Source organism: Lingula anatina, chromosome 2, assembly GCF_051362555.1.
Source record: "Lingula anatina isolate TDL-2025a chromosome 2, LinAna3.0, whole genome shotgun sequence".
Classification (NCBI taxonomy): Eukaryota; Metazoa; Brachiopoda; class Lingulata; order Lingulida; family Lingulidae; genus Lingula; species Lingula anatina.
Window position 1 is genome coordinate 34,716,421 of NC_141768.1, and position 25,268 is coordinate 34,741,688.

At 36.3% G+C, this 25,268-nt stretch overlaps 2 protein-coding genes across 20 annotated transcripts; both read right to left on the reverse strand.

Annotated features, from left to right (window-relative positions):
• Window positions 1–940: 940 nt before the first annotated feature.
• On the reverse strand, window positions 941–12,273 carry LOC106178235 (rap1 GTPase-GDP dissociation stimulator 1). 2 transcript variants are annotated; one of them, XM_087005581.1, is made up of 15 exons: window positions 12,115–12,273; window positions 9,617–9,712; window positions 8,575–8,712; window positions 7,799–7,924; window positions 7,271–7,417; window positions 5,986–6,114; window positions 5,614–5,739; window positions 5,336–5,479; window positions 5,063–5,194; window positions 4,565–4,705; window positions 4,160–4,285; window positions 3,825–3,914; window positions 3,313–3,489; window positions 2,964–3,092; window positions 941–2,388 (listed from the first exon to the last, which is right to left on the reverse strand). In XM_087005581.1, the coding sequence occupies exons 1-15, from the start codon at window positions 12,116–12,118 to the stop codon at window positions 2,243–2,245; spliced, it is 1,851 nt and encodes a 616-aa protein (XP_086861707.1). In that variant the 5' UTR covers window positions 12,119–12,273; the 3' UTR covers window positions 941–2,242. The 2 variants fall into 2 exon arrangements, with proteins under 2 accessions (XP_086861707.1, XP_086861706.1); XM_087005580.1 differs by lacking the exon at window positions 12,115–12,273 and adding an exon at window positions 11,824–12,026.
• Window positions 12,274–15,938: 3,665 nt separating this feature from the next.
• Window positions 15,939–23,714, reverse strand: LOC147763639 (uncharacterized). Of its 18 annotated transcripts, none has more exons than XM_087003338.1 (9): window positions 23,107–23,714; window positions 22,976–23,027; window positions 22,712–22,895; window positions 20,192–22,631; window positions 19,604–19,784; window positions 19,231–19,376; window positions 18,872–18,929; window positions 18,164–18,263; window positions 15,943–17,693 (listed from the first exon to the last, which is right to left on the reverse strand). In XM_087003338.1, the coding sequence occupies exon 4, from the start codon at window positions 21,235–21,237 to the stop codon at window positions 20,377–20,379; it is 861 nt and encodes a 286-aa protein (XP_086859464.1). In that variant the 5' UTR covers window positions 21,238–22,631; window positions 22,712–22,895; window positions 22,976–23,027; window positions 23,107–23,714; the 3' UTR covers window positions 15,943–17,693; window positions 18,164–18,263; window positions 18,872–18,929; window positions 19,231–19,376; window positions 19,604–19,784; window positions 20,192–20,376. The 18 variants fall into 18 exon arrangements, with proteins under 18 accessions (XP_086859470.1, XP_086859464.1, XP_086859461.1 ...); XM_087003335.1 differs by having other exon boundaries at window positions 20,192–21,576; window positions 21,657–21,708; window positions 21,921–22,631; window positions 22,712–23,714; XM_087003341.1 differs by having other exon boundaries at window positions 20,192–21,444; window positions 21,525–21,576; window positions 21,657–22,631; window positions 22,712–23,714.
• Between the last annotated feature and the right edge of the window lie 1,554 nt (window positions 23,715–25,268).

Sequence of the window (25,268 nt, forward strand, 5' to 3'; positions counted from 1 at the left end):
CGGTGCTGCATATATGCTGAAAAAAGAGAAAAAATAGCCTAAATTCACTAAAAATTACCCAATCACGCTGATTTTCGAACTTGACCTGCGTATTATGAATATTCATCAGTTCTATAAGTTTCAAGCCAAAAGGTAAAATGGTTTTCCACTTATTGTGTTATCGGTGCTGCATATATGCTAAAAAAAGTGAAAAAACAGCATAAATTCCCTATAAGTGACCCGATCATGCTGATTTTCGAACTTGACCTGTGTATTACGAATATTCATCAGTTCTGTAAGTTTCAAGCCAAAAGAAAAAACAGTTTTCCACTTATCGTGTTATCGGTAAAAGTGCACGGCGACGGCGACGGCGACGGCGCCGACAGACGCAGATGATGGCTATATGTACAGACACATCTGTGTCTGTACATAAAAATGTATAATGATTAATCATGGATTAATTAATTACAATAAGGAATAATGACACTGACACACGATGGTCATCAAATAGCATCATGGCAATGAACTTGACCTTAAAATTGCACACCTGTGGTTCAAATTCAGCCTGGTTTACACTCCAGTTAAAGACTATGTCTAATGTATAGCACCAAGTTAATATTTTTCTCTAGAGTCCTTCACATAACCAAATGACTTCACCTGAGATATGTGGTCTGTCAGCGATGATGTTTTAGTAAATACTAGTATAATTAATATCGTACAACTTCATTGGAAAAGTACTCTTTAACTACCTGGCACACTTTTCTAATAAAAATTGAGACATTCTGTTATTTTTGTTAAAGACTTCCAAGTTTTGAACATGATTAGAAGAGTGCTATCATGACATAATGGCAAAATTGCAATACTGATCAAACATTAATTTCTCACTATGTGAGACAACTTTTTGGTTATTTTCATTAACAATAGGTGCAAAATTTGCACCTAATACACCTTTAAACAAACAAAAAAAAAAATGCTTTTTATCCAAAGCAGTTAACATTCCTGCATACAGCCATTTAGGCCAAGCACACCAGATTAGTCACATTTAGATAATATTGCGTATTACTACTATAATGAACTCACCTATATATTGCAAAAACTACAAACCAGATAATATCTGAGTACCTGCTAAAAGGAGGTTTACTATGATACATTTGATCATTATATTTCACTTAATATATCATTTAATCCATTTTTTTAAAGGAGTTATCTAATTAAAATAATGCTAAATCCACAAAATAATACATGTTTAAGAAATATACTTTCTAGCACAGTGTGCTGCACTAAAACAAAACTTAGCTGTAGGATGCACTTATGAAAATGATAAAAATTTATTTAGTTTGGTCAAACCATCTATGATATATATATATATACCTGTATTTCTCAATACCCTGTATTGTCTTACCAAGATATTTCACACCTATTAGGCAAATCATAATTGGCATTCATTTCCACATATGCAGAGTAAAATTAAGTTCTGGTTATGTATTAGTCTAAATATCAATATAATCTTTATACAAGATAACTGTTACATGTAGGTCTAATTTACAATCACACCAGATAAAAAAACGAGGTCCAGACAATGCTAAAGGTGCACTGTGTAGGATTTTCCAAAACAAAATCTCCTGGGGTAAATGGTGTTTTTCTCTGGCTAACCAACCTTGATCCTTGTTTTCAGACACTGGTCACAACTCGGTAACAAACTCGGATAATTGAATTAATCCATGCTTAAGCGATGGTTTTTCAAATTCCGCCATAACTGTAAGCTCAATTTTTGTACTTATTTCTGGAATCTGCACAATATAAAACTGTGTCAGGATGAATGGCAGGCGTTTTGTTTGTCAGGTGGTAAATTTTATGTTTCTTTTCTTTTGCAATATAAGTTCATGGCATTTACCTGTTAAAAATTATCAAAAAGTAATACTTGTCTTCAGATAAGTTCAACAAGAAGTTGATTATATACTTAATGTTTGTTTAAAATTCTAAGCTTATTCACTCTAAACTGATACACATCAGGAATGAATAATTCTTCCAAAATGAAAAGGAGACAAAAAATAGATATGCCCATTAATAGGACACAATTAAAAAACAAAGAGGTATTATCAAATGGGTTTAAATGCAAAAAAGAAAGACGAATGTTGGGATCGTTAAAAAAATGCAATATCTGACTAAGTGTTTAAAATTTTTTCCCCTTTTTGGAACATATCTTGTCAAAATATTTAAAATGTGCAAATTGAGACAACTCAAATATAGGTGTGTTACAACTCTATGGGCTCATAGGCATTTGGTCTGTACTGAGTTGCTTGGTGAGCATCTTGGCCCGGGCTGGTATGCCCGACTGCGAAGACTTCCTCTCCAGCTCAGGAAGATGTTCCAGAATACCTTGTTCTTCTATCTTGGCTCTTATTGGTTCTAAAATATGGCAACATAAAAGTATAATCTCAGATTAACTGGTAAAATTTATACAGGTTGTGTTTTTTTTTTTAATTGATATGATGCTGGACACTGAAAAATCACTTTAAATCTTCCTCACAAATTCATCAACTTATCTCATACTTGAAACCCTATAGACACAAACATTTAAAGCCAATTTTACTGTTACACATTCCTTTCAACTTTTGAATTCTAAAAAGTTTTATCTTTTTTGAGAAGTATTTCTTCTTAGGATTAAATCCATTATTTCTAAAAACAAGGTCACCAACTAGCAAAGGACAACACATTTGGCAATAATAACAGCCAGCTATTCGCTAACTGGTTAACCAATGGTTAGACAAAACAGTTCACAGTGAAGAATTTGAGTGAAATAAATGCTTAGAAATGCATATATACTCACTGTTTTTTTTATGCCTTGGGGAAAATTCAATTAAGGCTGTTACAAATTAAATAAAATCTAAAAGAATACTCTGTTGTCATTTCTGAGCAAAACAACTAAAACAAAGATCTTGGATCAAAAAATGAGGGGTTTAATAATGCAGCTTCAATCCTACCAGATGTTCCCAATTTCCCCAACAAGGTACAAGCATTGTGAATGATCTCCATTTTAGTATCACCAGTAGTCAATATCTGGCGTAGGTTGGTGATAAGGTCAGAGGCCAGGAGCTGTTCCTCGGCAGGCCCTACAATAACAGAATCAAAAAAGCACGGTCTCAATACACATCATGTAAGCATCATGGGATTTTTTTAAAATAAATCATGTGTTTGTGTCTATATACCCATGAACTAAAAAAATAAAAAAAAGAAAGAAGTGAAGACAGTATTATTCAAATACTGTTGGATAGAGATAAGAATAATATTATTGTAACTGAAGTGCTAACAGAAAGACTTCCCTGTACTAACCTATGATAAGTGCTGAAATTAGTGTAAGCGCAACCAATGCCTCCATCTGCATGACTGTGTGCTCTGACACAATCATCTGCACCAAGTATGGAAGTCCACCACATTCCACCACAGTAGAAGCTACCTCCTTCCTACGGGAATTTTTTATCATCCAGGCTAACATACGACTGGCTTCTCCTAAAACGAGAGACAATAAATAAAGCAAATAAATATTATAAATTTTCATGGTGTTGTTCTCTATTTGGATATGTAACAGGGAGATCTATTTCTAATTCCATGACAAAACATTTTTTTCACTTCATAATTCTTCATATATAGATTTAGTCATCTGCATCAAAATACTTTTGATTCTTTAAAAAAAAGTTCATCAATGGAAGAAAAAAACTCCACCAAAATCATATACTCCCAAAGTGCACATACCCTTTATCATGATTATATACTAAATAAAAGATACTGAATAACAGATGCCAGTTTTCCCAAAGTAATCACTAAATCAAGAAAGAAAGACTTACCTTTGACCCCCTCGTGAGCATTCATACCACACCACGAGACCACTTGCTCCACAAATTCTTTATTAGTACCCAGTTTGGTAGCTGCTAAAACTAATATGCAGAGATCCAGGGTAAAAATGCATTTACCATTTCAGTGAAAAAAAAAATTATCATATTGTTACACTCTTAATAATAAATTCCTCTTACTCATTAATTGCAAAAAAAAAATACATATATATATATTCGTATCATTCAAAATGACATATTTTAGGCAGATTGCTTTCTAGGGATAACACAGAGACAACAGCAAGTGTGTAATTTCTTGCTTATTCATGTGAAACTATCATGTGACATACCTTCTCCATCGATTAACATCCGGAGCACTCCTAGCAATTTAAAGATCACTGGGGTCATTACTGAAGAGGTAAGGGGAAGAACTTTTTCTATAAGACCAAGGGAAATCAGCTTTGGCTTGTTTTCAGCTGAAATAACAATTCATTTATTTAAAGCCATTGTCAAATGAGAGAATATTTGTAGTGCATCATTTGAAATTATAAATGCCTCAATATGAGAACAATTAAAAAGTGACATACATCTTACAAACTTTTGCCCAACCATAAATATTCTTTCATTTAAAATATTGTCACATAAAGCAAAATAATGCAAAAAATTTAATTGCAAATCCATTGCTAACACACTGACTACAGTATTTATATTAATCGACCGCATGGCGAGTGTAAGTAGAAAGGCTGTGAAATTACCTGGTATTGCTAGATTTCTTAGAGTACTTAGCACCGCATGGTGTAGCGTAGTATTCATTCCAATTTCATCTAAGTCTGTGAGGAGATTAAGCAGGTCTGGGACAATTTTATCTCTATGCACCAGTCTGTAACACTGGTCATCTTAAAAAGATGAAAAAAAGACTGTCCAATATATGTCTAAATAAAAAAATTAAAGATAATATGTCTAAATAAAAAAATTTAAGATAACAGAAAAACTAATGTCAGAAAAAAGTTCACTGGATTACATCATTCAGTATTGAGAACTTTTAGAACATATGTTCAAGTGTTTGTTTGTAGCAAGCATATATATTTTGAAATATATATTTACATTAAGAAATTTTTCTGATGTGAATTTTACTACATTTTAGAAATCTTTTCTGGAACATATTTGCATTTATGTTGATGACAATCTAATAACTTTAAACTTTAGTTCCCCATTCAACCACACGCTTACATGCATGCACGTGCGCCACCTACCACTTCTCGCAAAGTTCCCTATGGCCAAAGCAGCTGTAGTTTGGAGGACAATATTACCCGTCTTCAACCAAGAGAGCGTTTCCTTATAAATCTCTCCCTCCCCATCATTGTACAATATCTCTACACTCTCGTCTGTAAATGGAAGTATAATAATTTTTTTTTAATTTAACACACTGGTATTTTTAACAATTCAATTTCATTGACACGTTTGTCAGCTGAAACAAAATGTTTCAATCCATACACAAGCACAGCTATTATTACTTCACAACTCACCTCCAGTAAGGATCAATATAAGCAAGTCTGCTGCCAGTTTGAGTAACTGCTGACTCTTGTCATCCCTCAGTTTACATTTTTCCTTTAGGATAGTTGTGCAATGTTTGGCCGCTTTTGTGGCAGCCAGTTCTTTTTTAACAGCATCTAGAAAAATAATTTCACAAATACATATATAAATACTGTAGTACATGTTACATAAATGACAAAAAAAAGTTTTTTTTTTACTGAAGCAGCACTTTCTGTATAAATCAGTATTGTAATCATAGTGATTTGTTTACCTGACTCAGCCATTGTGGCTAGTGCATCCAGCACAGTTTCCTTCTGTTCCTGACTACTATCAATATCCAACAGCTCTGTCAGCGAGGAAACCAGGGGTATCTTCTCAAGAAGCTCTTTACCTTTGTCTATTAAATAACACATGGATTGTGGATGGAATGAACAGTTACTAGTAAACTTTAAGCAAAAAAAGAATGCAAAGAAATATAGACTGGAAATTGATCAAGCTAATACAATATTTCTAATTTTTCAAAGCACAGTGAGGTGAACATAAAAAATTAAATGTTTACTTTCAGATCCAAGTGCTTTTAAAATACAATCTGGTTGGGAAAAATAAAGAAATGATCCAGGGATAGGCGATCAAGACACAATACCCGTGTCTGCCAAGCAGTCCACACACAAAAGGGCCATTTGTATAACATCTTTCTCATCCTGGAAACTCTTGATGTACTGGTTAAGAAGCTCAAGGGCTCCACTCTCTAGTGCCAATAGCTGCAAGCTTTCTGAAATGTTGAGAAAACCACATTAGACATGAATCATACATTGTTGTAAAGGATAATAAATATATCTGAACAACATTCTAGAATATAGTTACGTATTAGTTTTTACCATAACATGAGACTCTTTATCATATGACAATTATATCTTTCTTTATGTGCACAGATAGCAGATCACATGGCCATTAATTTTTTTCCAATTTTTGTTCTTACTTCTTGTTTTTTTATCTGTGTGCAAACAACAGCCTACTTTAGCATGACCAAGACAAATTTGATGTCCCTGTTACATGCAAGTTCAATGACCGTAATGTCTACTACAAATGGTCAGTGACATCCATACAAGCAACAACAACAACAAAAACCTTTCTTTGTTTCAAACACTGTGCAAATAAGTCGTAGTTACAGTTTTAACCACCTATGGAGCTATGAAATAAATGGGCAAAAATGTGCTAGTAAAATTTTAAGTGACATGTATCAATGATTATTTAAATTTTGATTTCTTTAAAGAGGGGATTATTTGCTAAAAACACAGCAAAAAAATTACCACAATGACTCTCTGGATTCCAAATATCTGATTACTTTTTTTTTCAAATGGTCTGAAAGGTATCCATTTTCAAGTAATAAATCATTACAAAAACCTTGGCAATGGCACAGACAGGTGTCTGGCATAAAAAGAAACAGTCATGTCTATAAATAAGGAGGTCAATCCCCACTCCATATCATGGCCCCACTCTGCTAAACTATGTAGTTCAGCTTATCTCTGGTGAGAGAGATAGTAAATATTATACGTATATATTCACAGCAAATATTGTAAGGTGAGATATTTTCTAGCCTAGGTCATACAATTAAGTGTATCAATATGGCTGTATGATTTGGTACAAATGTTAAATTTTCCCATATAAAAAAGGCTTAATTCTTGGTAAAATTATAATGACCATGTAATAAAATCACACAAAATCCATCAGAAGTTCAGGTACAAAGCACCATCATCACTGGTCAAGACACTTAGTCACAGTATTATAATAATAATTTATTATAAAATAATAAATAGACAATAATTTATTATAATAAAATAATAAATAGACAATAATTTTTCTTATGCTAGCAGTTGTTATTTAAGTCATTTTTCAATTTTCATGTCACCAACTGATTTTAATCTTACCATTTGCATTGGTCAGATTAACTAGGCAGCCACAAAGAATCATCCTCAATTCACTTTCTTGCTCTCCTGTTGTGCTCAGGTGATATTTCATAAACTCCAGAAGCTTTGCCAGACCCCCTGCTTCCTTCATTGCATCTCTCCCAGTGTCTAGAATAAAAACATTAAATCACATATAATATTTTAAGTAGGCCATGCCTTTCTAAATTATAAGGAGATAAAAACATGCTGACCCCAAAATGCCTAAACAAAATTGTGTCATTCAGAATAACCTAACAAATGCAATGATGCTATTTTTCCCTAAATCTAAAACCATTTTAAAATCTTTGGGAAAGGAACTTATCCTAAATCAATCATCTTTCATTGCAAACTGTGAAAGTTTTATTCACAGAAATTAGTGTACATTATGATACACATGACATTGTGTGTGTGTGTGTGTGTGTGTGTGTGTGTGTGTGTGTGTGTGTGTGTGTGTGCACGCATGCGTGTGCATGTCTGTACATGCAGTTGCCTATGTCCATGAATGCATACCATTGTCAAAACAAATGTTGCCCAGTGCCCTGCAAGACTGAATACAGGCACCAACATTCTCCTTCTCTAGCAGCTGCAACAAAGGTGAAATCAAGCCTGCCTCTACACAGGGGGTCCGCATACTCTCTGAAATACATATAACACATAACATGCACCTACTAGAACGTGCAAATATTGACTACAAGTGAACGTGCAAGCCATTTTAAGATTAAATCATCCAGAGGTACTTCAGCAATTTCACAGCACTGAGCTACATGTATCTGTTTGAGCCTGCCAGTGAGAAATCAATAAATTAATCAATTTCCAAGGCCGACAGACAGTTGTATAATCATCTGGGTGATTGCCCATGTTATGGCAAATGGATTGCTCAATGCATTTTGAAGCACTGCATGAAATCAGACAATTTTCTTTTCAGTTTTAAAGCAGCATATGAATTCCACAATGGGTAATATGCCTGTTGCCTGACTTTCTCCCATCAGTCTAACATTCAGATCTGACATGTTTACACTATAATATATATATATGCAGAGGACCAAAAATGAAACATCATTGCACAAAAGGTGCAGCACAGTGTCTCAAATTAAAGTTTATCAGATATAATATTTATTTATTTATTTGTTTGTTTAGAGAGTACAAATTTATCTTGTGCCTCTGCATGCTCACATAATCACTTTCATTGAATGTGTGTGTATGTGTGTGTGTGCACACGCACGTGCGCGTGCATAACAAATAAAATTATTTGTCTGATTTGTCTATTGTCTGATTGAGCATATCACCTTCTTTAGCCACCTCCGCCACCACCTGGGCTGCCTTGATCTTACTGTTCTTAGTATCTTGTGTTAAAACATGATGCAATTCAGAAAGGAGGCCTGACTGGAGAAGCTCCTTAAACACTTTTTCTGCATCATCTTCTTCTGTAAAGAATACATTAAACTGATTTTTTTAGTGGATAAATAGCTAAGACATAGTGAATCAAAATTTTAACAACTATTGACCAACTTGCTTGTGAACAATACTTTGCCAAAGGAAGAGAAATGGAAAATTGCCATTGATCCATATGAAAAAACAAAACAAACAAACAAAAAACATATTAATCAAATTGTATGAAAGCAATCTGAACTTATTATAAAGTAAATTTTACACAACTGATAATTCATACCCTTTCCTCTCAAAATATTTTCCCTATAAAAATAAAGAAATTGATAACCGTTATAGGATCTAAACATGACAGTGAACTTTCAAAATGTTAAAAAGTTGTTCTTGGTTGAATTCCTTTCATTAAAATTATAAGTTAACCCTTACAACCACAACATTATAATTTTCACAGGATTGAATATGCTTGAAAAAATTGTTACATACATGTCTCATTACTTAGAATAAAATCAAGCAAGATTTTTCTGGGATTTGGAGGAGATCAGGGTGAGAAATAATGGCCGACCAGCAACTTTGCTGTAGCAACAAATTAATAAAAGCAGACAATTTTACACATTTTTTGTTTGTTCTTCTCTAAAGTTTTGTGGAATTAGTCTCTAACAAAACATAACAATTTACCATATTTTGTGTGTACTGCTTTTTACAATGACATTCCCCACACAAAGTAAATCACCTTACCACTTTACACTTTTCACACTTATTACTTTGCATGATGCCACATGGTGCCAAAGTCTCATTTCAGAGTATCTTGGATGACTTCCATTCCTTCTTTGTTTTTTCTTTCTTTCTTTCTTTTTTTCTTTCTATTTATCTATCTATCTATTAGTGTGTTTCATTTATCTATTAAACTTTAATTTTTTACAGACAAACATCAGGTTTACTCACCCTCATTGGATAACAGATCTAAAAGTTTATCCAGGTTGGTTTCACTGGTGCTTTCTTCATGCAGCTTCAATTTGTCAAGGGTACTCAAAAGCTCCTCTAAAATTGTGTCAGAAATTGAATATACTTGCATCATAATGGGAGAACTGTAAATTTTCATGAAGGACAACTTAAAACTTCAAAACAAAAGTGCTTTTTTTAAAGCACTTCGTCAAAAATACATTATTTTGAACACATGACAAAATTTAAATCTGCAAGCATAATTACCATCGGAATTTATCCATGAGAAATTTGATCCAATATTTCAAATTATTGTTTCAATAGTTCTGTCATGTCACATATAACACTTAAGAAACACACACACACACACACACACACACACACACACACACACACACACACACACACACACAACAAGAAACATACATACACACATATATCTTATGGCTATATCCATAAGATTTCTAAATACTTATCCAATAAACCTTTGTATTGTGTGTGAGGTACATGTTATGTATTTCAATGATAATCTTTACTAAGTCAAATTCCACTACGAACCACTGGATTTATGACAAGTGGTGATATCAGTTCACTGTTAGGGCAAGGGAGAAAGAAGGGGACATTTTCTATATATTTCATAATGTACCAGCTCCTTAAACAGGCTGGTAACACAATATCTTAAAGGCAGCAAGGTAGCTTGATATCCAAACTCAGTGGACATCCCACCTCCTTTCAAACAGCATTCACAATACCTGCTCCTTTGTTTGCTTACCACGATTTATTCAACATGTACCACACCAACAGAATTCTGTACTTCAGTCTGCAGTACCCCCAACCCTTACCCTATCAGTCATTGATTTTGATGTTTTTATAGAAGAACACTGCTATTCAGGCCTATGGGTTTGGGAGAATACTGCGCAACAATACCCAGAATTTGGTATCACCAAAAATCAATCTCATCATGATAACTCGCTTATAATCAAGAAAGATGAGAGCGCTTAAAGAGAGACAATCACATCAGTAATGTAAAAGATTTCTAGTTTTCATTTACTGTACTACCAAAATTACTAGCCTTTTGTTTTTATTCTACTAAGGTATGTTTTAGTGTAAGCTAAACTCTGACCAGCAACTGGACAGCATGTAGAGCTATCCATTTCACTTAACAGATGGGTTGCAGTGACCTATTCAAGGATGTCCACTTTTGCTTGTCTGTTATTGAATGGGATCAAGTGACATGACGATTCACACCAAAAGAGACTGCAGACCCTATTAGTTTACTTTGAAGTGAACCATTCAAGGTTGTCCACTTTTGAGTACAATATTATAAATACAAGACAGCTTCACAAATTCAGTGAGTAGGGATTGTTACATGTAGGAATATATATACACGGTACTAGTACAGTAACAAGCAGTAGAGAGCAGTGGGTTGAGAGTCAGCTAGAGTTGCATACAGTGTACAGAGTAGGCTGTATTGACATCAGTGTCTCATCAGAGACAGAGTACAGTAGATGTACTAGTAGATGCAACTTGTATGGTTGGTGTTCTAAAAAAATAAAGCAAGAAAACTGATTTTGTGTTGTGTGATTCTTAAATTTAGAAAACTTCAGACCGATGACAGTAATTATTGAATATAAAAATCCCTTAAGAAGTTCAATGTAAAACCCCAGGAGCAGAACTTGACAACTTAGTGGAGTGATGCAATGAAAACAATTTGGTTCTGAATGCTGGAAAATGAAAGAGTTGGTGGTTGACTACAGGAAGAACAAAAAAAAAAAAAAATATATATATATATATATATATATATATATATATATATATATATATATATATATATATATATATATATATTAATTGAAGGTGCAAAGGTTAAAATGGCTGAGGAGTACCTTTTTTGTGGGGGGGGGGCTTATATGAACAGCAAATTAAATAGCACTCAAATTATGAAAAAATAAATCACTAAAGAAGAGACAAGAATTTCTTTCTTGAAAAAAAAAACAAAACAGATGAGGGTTTTATAGTAACACACATTTTAAGTAGTCATCTCTTACAAAGCTTTAATACATAGATGTTGTTTTAATGTGGGTGAATAATTACATTAATTGTACAGGATACAAAATAACATGATCTCGTGGTGTTACTGAGAAGCCTAGGGTACTGGTACTGGTAAAGCGAAAGTGGATAGCACTTATCATGTAATCCTGGTAAATTACCTCCTATCCTGCACTCCACTCCCCTCTTCAACAAGTCGCTCAAACGCATTGCAATAATTTGTAAACAAGATCAGGAAGATCTCCAAATATCAGTATCATAATATGACAAAAACAACCATAACATATGATCAAGATCGCACAGTTCATGTACATGTACATAACAATCGACTGCAAACGTGAACCCGTCAATATCTTCTAGAATATGATGACACATGTCCTGCCAGTCCCTGTGTCGTAAGTTATATGCTGCATAGTTCTATTGCATACACATGTTAAGTATTACACACTTACCCATTATCCTATACCTGGGCACTGATAGCAGAATAGCGGTATTTGGAAATAAACGGAAGCACGGTGTAGTTGAATTGCAAACCCGCAGCTAAGTTGAATGAATAATCTTATTGGCTACAAAACTTCATTAAAATGTCAGGATCAAAACAACCCAAAACATTGCTTAAATAGAGTTTAAGAATATATTCAATATATTTTAGTGTTTATTTCTTCTAAAAACTTATATCAATCACACAAAAGCTGGGTAAACACTGTTCGTGAGCCAGTTATTGAGGGTGGCGTTCAGAATGAGTTAAGTCGCAAAAGCTACTGCGCACCAACTTCACCTGGACTCTCGCCAGCCCTGTCTTTAACAGCCTCCTCCTGGCGTTGAGTGGAATACAGTGAAGCTAGTGATCAAAGGAGTATTTGCTGTTCAAAACAAGAGGAGGCGTGTTCATCTGTCAATCTGATTGCGTTCAGTGAGAGTCAGCTGGGAGAGTAGGCCTACCCTTGGAGTTAGTGCGCAGAAGACCATCGGTTGGACGTACAATCTGAATGCTTTTGGTGGGGGGCGTCTCTTTTGGTGTGCGGCAGATGTAGTCATGCTGTAGTTGTTGTTTTTCAAATCGATGAACCGCACAACACACAATCAACTAATATAAAAATGTAATGTTCCTAGGACTCAGAAGCGCATAGGCCTATCTATCCATATTAGAATGAAAATCGGGATTTATAAATAACGGTTAAATAAACTTCCGACTGTTTGAATATGATGTTTATCATTCAGAATTGCATGCGTGTCATATGCTGCTATCACATAGGCCTACTTGTAGCTAAGCTTGATCCTCTAAAGGTTGCAATTAATTTTTTTAATTTGATCTCTGGCTAAAATCTCATATTTTCAAAAGACGTGTGAATATTAATGTAGGGCCTAACAAGTATAGGCCTACTCCCCAAGCAAAAAGTGTCACCCCCGAATGCAAGTGTTACAGGAAATCATGTCATAAACCAACATGTTATTTTTATTCAACTTCTAAAAGAATTTTTTCAAAAAATTTTACTGATTGATCACCCAGTGAATAAGCTAACCAGAGCAAAACAATCGAATCTACATTTTAGTATTTTGTACAATATCCTCTAAATTGGACGAAGCACCTGAGGCATGTGTGCAGACGTAAAAAAGTTCTGTTAGAGGATTGATGGCGTCCCACATACGCAGAACGGTGAAAATATAGTAGGCCTAGGCCTATGAGATCATTTTTGTTTGCAGGGTTATACCTTCAGTTATCCATTTCCGATAATATCACACACATTCTCAATAAGGCTCTGATCTAGGATTGAGATGACCATAGGACCAGATGACCATTGGGGGGGGGGGGGGTTTCTGGATCTGGTTCGCATATAGGCCTAACCAGCGTACTGTTGCATTGGCTGAAGGCCTACGTGGAGAAGCATGATCATGCAGGAACACAAATGGGTGGTTATGGTCCCCAAAGATATTCTCGGCAGAATTCCACAAGTTTCTTTTCAGTACTTGGATGTATTGCTCTGCGTTAAGGTTCCCGTTGACCATTGCCAGTTCACCTACACCATCTTAGTAGCCAATACGCTGCGTACCATGACTGAGCGGTACGTGGGTGGGTCTTGTCTACCAGAGGCGGATAATTGGGAAGTTTTTTCTTACCAGCTTGTCGTGTCCGACATAGATATCTTATGATGTAACGTGTTGTGGTCCACGTAGGAACTGCAAGTCTTCAAAATGGTTGAATAAGTTTAAATCAGTGAAAAGGGATCCAAAAAATATTTTTTCATTTTAATACTTATCATTCATCAGCTTTTGCATTTTCCATCTATTTTATCTCAGCTGCTTATGATAAGTGTTTAAATCATCAATTAATTCTCGTAAAATATAAATAGTTTAAGTCATGAATAACCTTTAGATATACACCCAATGCATATTTTCAAAGATGCCAGTGTGTTATTGTGATGTTATACAAGTTGTTATTATTTTAACAAAAGTTAAAAGAAAATGATAAAAAAAAAACACCAGACTAAGATATGGGTCCCGTGGCAATCTTCCTTCTACAATTTAAGTGTGAATTACTAGTAACTATGAAAACAGGAACTCACAAACAATATTACAATCACCATTTACCGAATCTGTCTTAATTATTACTTTCAACCTTAAAACATTTAAGTCAACCATGAAACAATCTATAAGAGAATTGAATTGTGTTAATGGTATGGCAACTCCTGAGAACATCTTCAGTTATAATATAATGGCAGTGTTCCAAAACCACGATACATATTAAATACAGGCTTGCTTAAATCTTGAAAGGAGAGGAAGTATTATCAAGTGTTGCACCTGCTCAGCAAAGCTGCAAATTTTATTTTGCAGCATCACAATTTCACTAGCACAAATCAGTAATAATTGTTAGTATATTTGTAACATATTTAATATTCGTCATTTGCCTCTAATCTTCGCTAAACATTATTAAAATATTACCACACATATTTATGATAAATGTATGCATATTTGTAATAACTAAATTTTGTCATTTGCTACGGGAATGGGGGGGGGGGGGGGTCTTAAAAATAAAAATTTTGGGCCGCAATTCCCACAGCAAATATGAAGGAGTACCAGTAGATGAGGCCGGTGCCATGAAACTGAGGGTCCGTGTGACAGAAAGTCCGTCCTCCATATAGTTAGGGTTAGTTTGACCTAAGTAGGTCAAAATCTAGGGCGAGGCTCACTTGTACAAATGAATGGGAAGCGGACTCTCTGTCATGGGGGACTTTCTGGTACATGTCACCGGTGATGGCACAGAAATGGGAAAATTCTTGGTTTCGTCTAGTTTTGCTTGCATAATACATTTATATAAAATCTGATTCTCAAAATAAATGCAATCGGCAAGTATTATGCTACAGGGATGGGAGTGAGGTGTTCTTAAGAATAAAAAAATTGGGCCTTAATTCCCTCAGCAAATATAAAATAGTGCCAGTAGATAAGGACAATAATGGCACAAGGATGGAAAAAATCTTGGTTTTGTTTAGTTTTGCTTGCTATATGCATTTATATAATAAATTGGGCCTCAATTCCCACAGCAAAAAAAAAAAATAGTGCCAGTAGGTAAGGATTACAATGGCACAGGAATGGGAAAAAACTAGTTTTTTTTTCTCGTTTTACTTGTGTTATAGTCAAACACATATACATTTATACACAATGTACCCCTTCGTTAACATTAAGAGGTGTTGGGTTCTTAAATCTACAGTGGGATTTATTTAAGTAAGATAGTTACTTCTCTAATTTGACTCAGGAAAGTATAGGTAACGGCTCGAGTTATTCCTGGGGCTCCGTAACTCAAAAGCAACGCGTATTGCGAACAGCGATATCACATAGAGGCTACAGTGTATTACATGGGGCGAGTATGGGCGAGTTACGGAATCGAGACGCTTGCGCTCGGTCGCAATGCGCAATGCTTTCGAGTTACGGGGCCCGGGAGAGCAAAGTAACGCAGCACCACAGCTTTGTTCCTAAAACCAAAATTCAACTCATTACCTGAACATTGGCTAGTTTTATGGAAGAAATTGGAGTGACAGAAATAGTGACGAGATAGTAAAAGTTTTAGTGAGAGGCGAAGTTGAAGAGGATCATTTCTACTAATGATTTAACGAGCATACATGCCAGTCCATTTAAATTTATTTGCAAGTCTCGCGATTTTTTTTTTTTTTTTTTTTTTTTTTTTTTTTTTGCTATCTGTACACGACCACTTTTTTTTACAAAAAAAAAAGAAAGAAAATTATAGAATATTTTTTATTCAACTATTATGTACAATTTTGAATATTTACAGTTGATTTAAAAAAGGACTAATAATCAGTAATGAACTACGTAAACGCAATGAATTAATACATAGCAGTATTATCAAAAGTTCTAAGATTTTCCATCATCTTCATCTAGCGTCGGAACGCACACAGTCCGATAATGCAGGTCTTGTGGTCGGAAACTGGTACCAGATGCTCTCGGGCCGTGGGGAAAAACCCCGTCTAAACCCTTCGTGGGGAATGCCGGGAAAGTGCCCACGCCCGGATAATTCGGTCCTTATAACATGACGAAATCGGTTTCTATTGGCACGGCGCTGCGTACAGTTCAAGAATCGTCCCGTTTTAGACAGCATTGTGTGACGGAATAACCTTTGTCTTGACTAACTATTCTCTATATATACTATACACGAGGTGAAGCATAAAAACTTATTAAAGTAATTCTTACAGAAAAAGGCACTGAAGCCAATAAAAAACTAACAAGAGACATAACAATTAAACAGAATCATTTCGACTTTATCTTGGAGAATTAAAACCATAAATAAAGTTAATCATTTTACAACTGCAAGCATCTTTCAAAACTTGATTATAGTTCTCTTTATGATAAAATGCAAACAGATTCAAGTAATATGATTATAACTCGGGAATATCAATGATTTCAACTAAACTTTGATATATAATTCGACTTAAAATACCAGGTTTCTAAAATGTAACTACCTGCATGATACAAGTACAGAATAAAGCAAGCTTGCTTCAAAATATTTCGGATCTCACATTACACTGTATGACCGCCCATGTAAACTTCAATCTGAATTTTTTTGATCCGGAGAAAAGGTGCATATGTGATGAAGTGGATGTATTTGTCAACTTTAACACTTGAGAAAATCTGAATATTAGTAATGTGAACTCTATCTTGAGAGATGACAGCATCTCTTAAGAAGAGCAGACTGTACAAAAAATATAATGAAATATTTTCTCACACGTAAAATATTTCATTACAGATTTTGCACAATCTATCAATGTAAAATCTCTTCATGTAAAAGCGTTTACATGAAGTCAGATTTTACAAAGATGTGAGGGTTTGTTAGTAATGTTAGTGTGCAGGTTAAGACCTTTTCAAATGCCATACTGACAAACAACTCCACATCATCAAAAGCACAAATTTGAAAAATGACCATCTCAGATTGAAACAAAACACAGACGACCACAAGTGGTGGGAATGTTTTTGTGAGCAAAAACCTATCTGCATTCAGAATGTGGATAAAGCAACTCTATATTCAAATTTATTAATATAATAATTATAGCAACTGTAGAGGTAGACTTTTCCTACAGAAGCACATCTTATTCAATTGATCTTGTATGGAATGAAGAATTATCTTGAACCTCAGTTTTCTCTTCTGTTATTGAAATAAAATGGTTCACTGCATAAGGCATAAAATACAAATGAAATTTGATGCAATTTCACCTTGACATGTTTGTGACCCATGAACCCCAAATATTCTCAGCATCCAAAAGACTGATACATTATTAGACTGTATTCCCACTACATTCAGTACTGTATATTGCCTTCATTACCATTCCACATTCTCTATATTTGTTTCCAGAACAAGCCGTGTCCTTCAACACCAAAACTCGTGGGATGTCCGAGCATCGATGAAAGTGTCCACAGGGCTCCTTGCTAACGCTGTACAGTGTTTAACATCTTGGACTTTTGGTCTTGGGTCGACGTTATCTGACATCATGCAGGCGTAATTATTGGAAAACTCCCAATTCGTAGCCTACAAATGAAATCCAACTTTTACTCAAAAGTATGAAAAGCTATATCGAAAGCTTGCAGTAACTGCAACAAAGAAAGTATACCACTGGTATTTACACACCGTTAACATTAATGAAAAGCTTGGTTCTTAAAATGATCAGAGCGTTATTTCCAAATGTACAGTGAAATATGCTTCCTTTATTGAAATATATATATTAACTTTTTAGAGTAAGTAGACAGCAGTCTTCAAAAAATAAATTATTTCAAACATTTGACAAAAAAGTAAGAAAAGATGTTGCTATATTGAATATTGTAATGTTAGCCTACATGTTAAATTGTTGACTGTCTGTGCTACTTCTAATTCTACTGTTTGTTTACATAGGATATAGTTTTTGATCACTGTCAATAATAAGAAATGCCATAATACACCAATAATAATACTTAAAAAATTCAGAACCACTTTTCTTAAGTTGTTGATCCCCAATAACTTACAAAGTTATCTGTATAAAGATCCCTCAATCCTGAAGAAGTGTTTCATCTGGAGGTTTGGTAGTTGCAATCTTCATTTTTAGAATCCACCACTTTTGGTAGCCTGCAAATTAAAATTATTATTTCAAAATGTAATAAAAGTCAACCATTTGTATATGAAATGTGTTTTTAAAGTTTCAGCAGTTTGATGGGAAATAAATATCAAAAGCACTTTTGTCACAAACTTGGAAAAAACATTCACGCGAAATATTTTGACATGCCACTGGCGACCTTCAGACTTAATGTCACAATGGGGTATTGCACAAATTAGTTTTAACGAAGGAAAAGGAACACTAACAGCATTTAAACGACTCTACTCAAAGACAAGTTTAAGTAAAGCCTGAACAATCTAGATCCAGCGGGAGGAGTGTACTAGTATTCCATCAAGTGTTTAATTTGTAAAGGATTTATATGGGACAGACAAAGAGAAAGTTGAACGTTAGAGTTAAAGAACACGGGAAGGAATAAGAAAGGGTACCCGAAGAGGGAAAAATACACTACAGCCCAAGGTAGCCTTCTGCTACAACGAACCATCACAAAAAAACATTGATTGGGAGAGTGCCAAGATTCTACAAAAAGAAAGTGACTGGAGAACAAGAGGCGTAAAGGGAGGCATATAAACCAGGAAAATGCCTAACAATCTGAACAATATAGAGAGATGGAAATAAATACTTCTACGGTGGCCTTTTATTATGACAACGTCCTGCAGAATATTGAGACTGTTGAGGATCTGAAAGTTGACGAATGGCATGTCAAAATATTTTGTATGAATGATAAGGTTTTTCCACATCTGTGACAAATTAAAAGAGCTTTTTACCTGTGAAAAATGAGCACTGAATTTGCTAGAGTAAATTGTAAATGGAAAACAAATGCCTGCACCGAGTGACAGGTCCCAAACATTCTTAAAACAATTGTCTAAGACCTTGCACAAAATGCTCAGTTTGTTGGAGTTGCACTGATAAAAGATTTGTATTATCTATACAATGAATGACAATCTAGTTCATTTACCCTTATCCTGTCCCATAACTTACCTTGAATGCTCTCTAATCACAACTATTGAAGGGCTCTTGAAACACTTTATGATATAGCTGACATGGCTTTCTCCATTTTAGCCTTGTTAACCTTGTTAAAATGGACCGTCATCAGGACAGGCGCTCGCCAATGCTATCTGCCTCAACTACAAAATAAAAAATTATAAGACAAAAGTTTCCCTCTTTACTTCTCCCACCCAAATCCAATCTACTAACCATAAATATCTTAATCCTAGGAGTGGGTCATGGGTAAAAGACATTGCCTTCTGAATGTGAGCTGTCAAATTAATGTGGCTAACGGTTTTTAGTTTTTCAAGGTATGAAAAATCACTTAAGTGTTTTGTTTTCCCCAAAAAGCATGAGTGATATGTACCTTTTAAGGCTTGATAGGTTTCCATCTCTGTGAAACGCCATATGCTTCTGATGCTCCCCCATGCAGCCCCCTAACATACAGACCATGGCAGGACAACCATGCACCAAGGATTGAATGTGACCCTCTTCTTGCACCTCTTTCAAAAAAGCGGGACTTTATCAGGAATTGCCCTAATTGAGTTCTGTAAATAGAAAGGAAAATTTGATTAGTTTTCAAAAATTGTATATCAAAAGCAGTCTGCAGCCAGAAAAATTGTTGGAATCGGTAGATTTCCAGAATGTGTCAATTTGGTGACATGGCTGTTAGATTTTTTCTATAAGTATGAAAAAGAGCTTTTGATTTATTTTAAATGCAACTGTTACATCATGATTCGAGAAAAATGTCAAGGTCTTGTTAATACAAATATTAATGCAATCCAGTCTAGTCCTATTGAACTTTGTATTCGAACCAGTGAATCAAGATTCAGACATCTATATCTAGTTTTTAGGAAAGAAGGTGGACTGAATGGCCAGTAGGGTGAAAAGTTTATGGCACAGACTGCTGCTGAAAAAATTTTAGTGTATTGTTCTCGCCAGTAACACGGGTTACCTTGCAGGTCTTTCCGCCTCAGTGAAACACCATAAGCTTCAGACGCTTCTCCAATGCAGCCTCCTCAACAGACCGTGGCAGGACTCACTGGCACCAAGGATTGAGGGATGTATCGGAAGTGTGCACGTGGCCCTCTTCTCCTTGCAGTTGCCATGAAACGTTGGACAGGACTCGCTGGACGCTTCCTAGTGCAGCCACCTCGTAGACAGACCATGGCAGGACTCGATGGACGCTTCCCCAGTGCAGCCACCTCGTAGACGGACCATGGCAGGACTCGCTGGACGCTTCCCCAGTGCAGCCACCTCGTAGACGGACCATGGCAGGACTCGCTGGACGCTTCCCCAGTGCAGCCACCTCGAAGCCGGACCATGACAGGACTCGCTGGACGCTTCCCCAGTGCAGCCACCTCGTAGACAGACCATGGCAGGACTCGCTGGACGCTTCCCCAGTGCAGCCACTTCGTAGACAGACCGTGGCAAGACTCGCTGGACGCTTCCCCTGTGTCGCCACCTCGTAGACAGACCGTGGCAGGACTCGCTGGACGCTTCCCCGGTGCAGCCACCTCGTAGACAGACCATGACAGGACTCGCTGGACGCTTCCCCGGTGAAGCCACCTCGTAGACAGACCATGGCAGGACTCGCTGGACGCTTCCCCTTTGCCGCCACCTCGTAGACAGACCGTGGCAGGACTCGCTGGACGCTTCCCCAGTGCAGCCACTTCGTAGACAGACCGTGGCAAGACTCGCTGGACGCTTCCTCAGTGCAGCCACCTCGTAGACAGACCGTGGCAGGACTCGCTGGACGCTTCCCCGGTGCAGCCACCTCGTAGACAGACCATGACAGGACTCGCTGGACGCTTCCCCTGTGCCGCCACCTCGTAGACAGACCATGGCAGGACTCGCTGGACGCTTCCCCTGTGCCGCCACCTCGTAGACAGACCATGGCAGGACTCGCTGGACGCTTCCCCAGTGAAGCCACCTCGTAGAGAGACCATGGCAGGACTCGCTGGACGCTTCCCCAGTGAAGCCACCTCGTAGAGAGACCATGGCACGACTCGCTGGCTCCAAGGGATGGTCGAAGTAGCTTAAGTGTAGACGTGGGGTGTCTCCTTGCAGGTGTGTCCTGTAAACAGAAATAAAAACGAGATTAGATTTCTTTCATTTCTCAAACCCCCCTTCCAAAAAGAAAAAAGATTACATACCTTAAGGAGTGTAGTCGAAGTCCCACAGGTGGCGCCCATCATCTTCTATGTCCTGTAAACAGAAATAAAAACGAGATTAGATTTCTTTCATTTCTCAATCCCCCCTTCCAAAAAGAAAAAAAGATTACATACCTTAAGGAGTGTAGTCGAAGTCCCACAGGTGGCGCCCATCATCTTCAATGTCCTGTAAACAGAAATAAAAACGAGATTAGATTTCTTTCATTTCTCAATCCCCCCTTCCAAAAAGAAAAAAAGATTACATACCTTAAGGAGTGTAGTCGAAGTCCCACAGGTGGCGCCCATCATCTTCTATGTCCTGTAAACAGAAATAAAAACGAGATTAGATTTCTTTCATTTCTCAAACCCCCCTTCCAAAAAGAAAAAAAGATTACATACCTTAAGGAGTGTAGTCGAAGTCCCACAGGTGGCGTCCATCAACTTCTATGTCCTGTAAACAGAAATAAAAACGAGATTAGATTTCTTTCATTTCTCAATCCCCCCTTCCAAAAAGAAAAAAAGATTACATACCTTAAGGAGTGTAGTCGAAGTCCCACAGGTGGCGCCCATCATCTTCTATGTCCTGTAAACAGAAATAAAAACGAGATTAGATTTCTTTCATTTCTCAAACCCCCCTTCCAAAAAGAAAAAAAGATTACATACCTTAAGGAGTGTAGTCGAAGTCCCACAGGTGGCGTCCATCAACTTCTATGTCCTGTAAACAGAAATAAAAACGAGATTAGATTTCTTTCATTTCTCAAACTCCCCTTCCAAAAAGAAAAAAAGATTACATACCTTAAGGAGTGTAGTCGAAGTCCCACAGGTGGCGCCCATCATCTTCTATGTCCTGTAAACAGAAATAAAAACGAGATTAGATTTCTTTCATTTCTCAAACCCCCCTTCCAAAAAGAAAAAAGATTACATACCTTAAGGAGTGTAGTCGAAGTCCCACAGGTGGCGCCCATCATCTTCTATGTCCTGTAAACAGAAATAAAAACGAGATTAGATTTCTTTCATTTCTCAAACTTCCCTTCCAAAAAGAAAAAAAGATTACATACCTTAAGGAGTGTAGTCGAAGTCCCACAGGTGGCGCCCATCATCTTCAATGTCCTGTAAACAGAAATAAAAACGAGATTAGATTTCTTTCATTTCTCAAACTCCCCTTCCAAAAAGAAAAAAAGATTACATACCTTAAGGAGTGTAGTCGAAGTCCCACAGGTGGCGCCCATCATCTTCTATGTCCTGTAAACAGAAATGAAAACGAGATTAGATTTCTTTCATTTCTCAAACTTCCCTTCCAAAAAGAAAAAAAGATTACATACCTTAAGGAGTGTAGTCGAAGTCCCACAGGTGGCGCCCATCATCTTCTATGTCCTGTAAACAGAAATAAAAAAGAGATTAGATTTCTTTCATTTCTCAAACTTCCTTTCCAAAAAGAAAAAAAGATAACATACCTTAAGGAGTGTAGTCGAAGTCCCACAGGTGGCGCCCATCATCTTCTATGTCCTGTAAACAGAAATAAAAACGAGATTAGATTTCTTTCATTTCTCAAACTCTCCTTCCAAAAAGAAAAAAAGATTACATACCTTAAGGAGTGTAGTCGAAGTCCCACAGGTGGCGCCCATCATCTTCTATGTCCTGTAAACAGAAATAAAAACGAGATTAGATTTCTTTCATTTCTCAAACTCCCCTTCCAAAAAGAAAAAAGATTACATACCTTAAGGAGTGTAGTCGAAGTCCCACAGGTGGCGCCCACCAGTTTGCAGTCTGCTTCCTGGACCTGTAATAAAAAGAAACCTGGAAAGCATGGGAATATGCAATGACACTACGACTCCAGCCCACGACAGCAAAAAGGTGAAGTATCCTGCGAAGATGACCGAGCGACGATTCCTCGTGAGGAGAAGCGAAGATTTTAGCTGGCCAGCTAAGAGAAACGCCGAATCCACCGTCTAGACGTCTGCGTGTGCAGGGAACAATATGTCGAAGAGCGATGCGTTGACGTAGGATGAGTAGAAGATTCGGAGAAATGGGAGTCGACTCCCGTGTCCTTTGTGCTTGATACAGGGCGCAGCACATGGCATCCGTCCTGTTGCTCTAGATCTGTCCGCTGTTGAGTGAACGCACTTTTAAAATTTTGCGCTTTTATACCTTTGTTGACGTATAGTCACATGATGGCGTTCTTGTTGTCACCAATGGTCAACTTGTTCAAAGGGGATGGCCTTTGATAGTGATGCGCAAAGTTGGTAATAATATCTTATCAACATATACATTTTCTTTTATATTTTATATTTTGATTATTCTGCCTGTCAGTTTGTTTATAATAAGAGTAATGAGTTCTAAGCAATGTCTGTGAAATGTGCAGGCAAATTTGATGAAAATTTCTGAGCAACATACCTTCTCCCTAAAATTTTTATAGGTACGATGTCCGTTAAGCTGGTAGCTGTGAACTTCTCGCAGGCTACTTTGTATGCGTGTATTTGAACACTGATCCAAAATGTGGATAATGTAATTTGGCGTAGGGTGACTGCATTTTTGAGGCAGCCTGAGGGAGTATGGTTGTTCTGATTGTAGTGAATTGTAGAGAGACAATTGGAAGCACACTGGACTTAGCATGTTCAGTCACCCAAGTACTCTGAAACACATTTTGTAATCAGCTGACTTGATATTCTGAAAAATGAAAAAACAAATTATATTGATTTACAAAACTGGAAGATAGAAGCAGTGGATCATATTACTTATGCCAGGCAGAAGAAACGACTGAATGTATATTTTTATATTCAAAACGTCTACTGATTTAGGTAATAATTAATAGCCTGGAAGATAGCAGCAGTGGATCATATTACTAATGCAAGGCAGAAGAAACGAGTGAATGTATATTTTTAGATTCAAAACGTCTACTGATTTAGGTAATAATTAATAGCCTGGAAGATAGCAGCAGTGGATCATATTACTAATGCAAGGCAGAAGAAACGAGTGAATGTATATGTCTATATTCAAAACGTCTACTGATTTAGGTAATAATTAACAACTGGCGTCTCCCTTCCTGGCGTCGGGTTATCAGTACTCCCACACCAGTAACATGAGTTATGAGTTGAGCAGAAACAGAAAAAGTTTTTTTTATTAAGATAATGCAAGTATATGTGTAGGCCCATTTATCTTTTTTTATATTACTAAACGTAAGAATTGTTTGTCCAAGTGAAACTTTACTTACATCAGCCTAGCAACTAAATCTGACGTTTTAACGTCTCCGAAAATAACTAGAATTTTTTGAATAACGCAATAATGCGGCCACCTTCGAGGTGTCGACCGGTTTTTAAAAATTGAAAAAAGAAACTTTTCAGGGCGTCTTTTGTCGCGGGTCATTATTTTCAGTTGTTTGATGTTTTTTTGTAATATTTTAGCCATTGATAGAATCTATAATTCAGTTACATCCACGATTAGCTAGACGAAATGGTGACAGGGAAAAGTCAAATTTTTTAAACGGCAAAAACTGCATTCTCTTAGAAAGCAATTAGCAAACATTCATTACCAGGCACTGTGAAAAATTCAACCAAAGTTGAAGACAAAATGTGTCAAAAAAAACGTGCATGTCGTAATACCTATTTAAAGCAGTATAATTTTTGTTAGTATTAAAAACGTGTAAATATTATCCACATAGGATATTTTTAAAGCCTTCGATATTTAAAATATTTAAACTTCCCATACTTTGAGGCATGCATGAGTCGGAAAATGTTTGCATAATTACATAAAAAACTAGAATTATCTCTTTATGTGACCACAGTTTACTCATGTGCCTTACATCATTCCCTTAAACTCTTTCCCAATATCGATTTCAGATATTTTTGACACATTTTGTCTTCATCTGAATCACGTGAACGT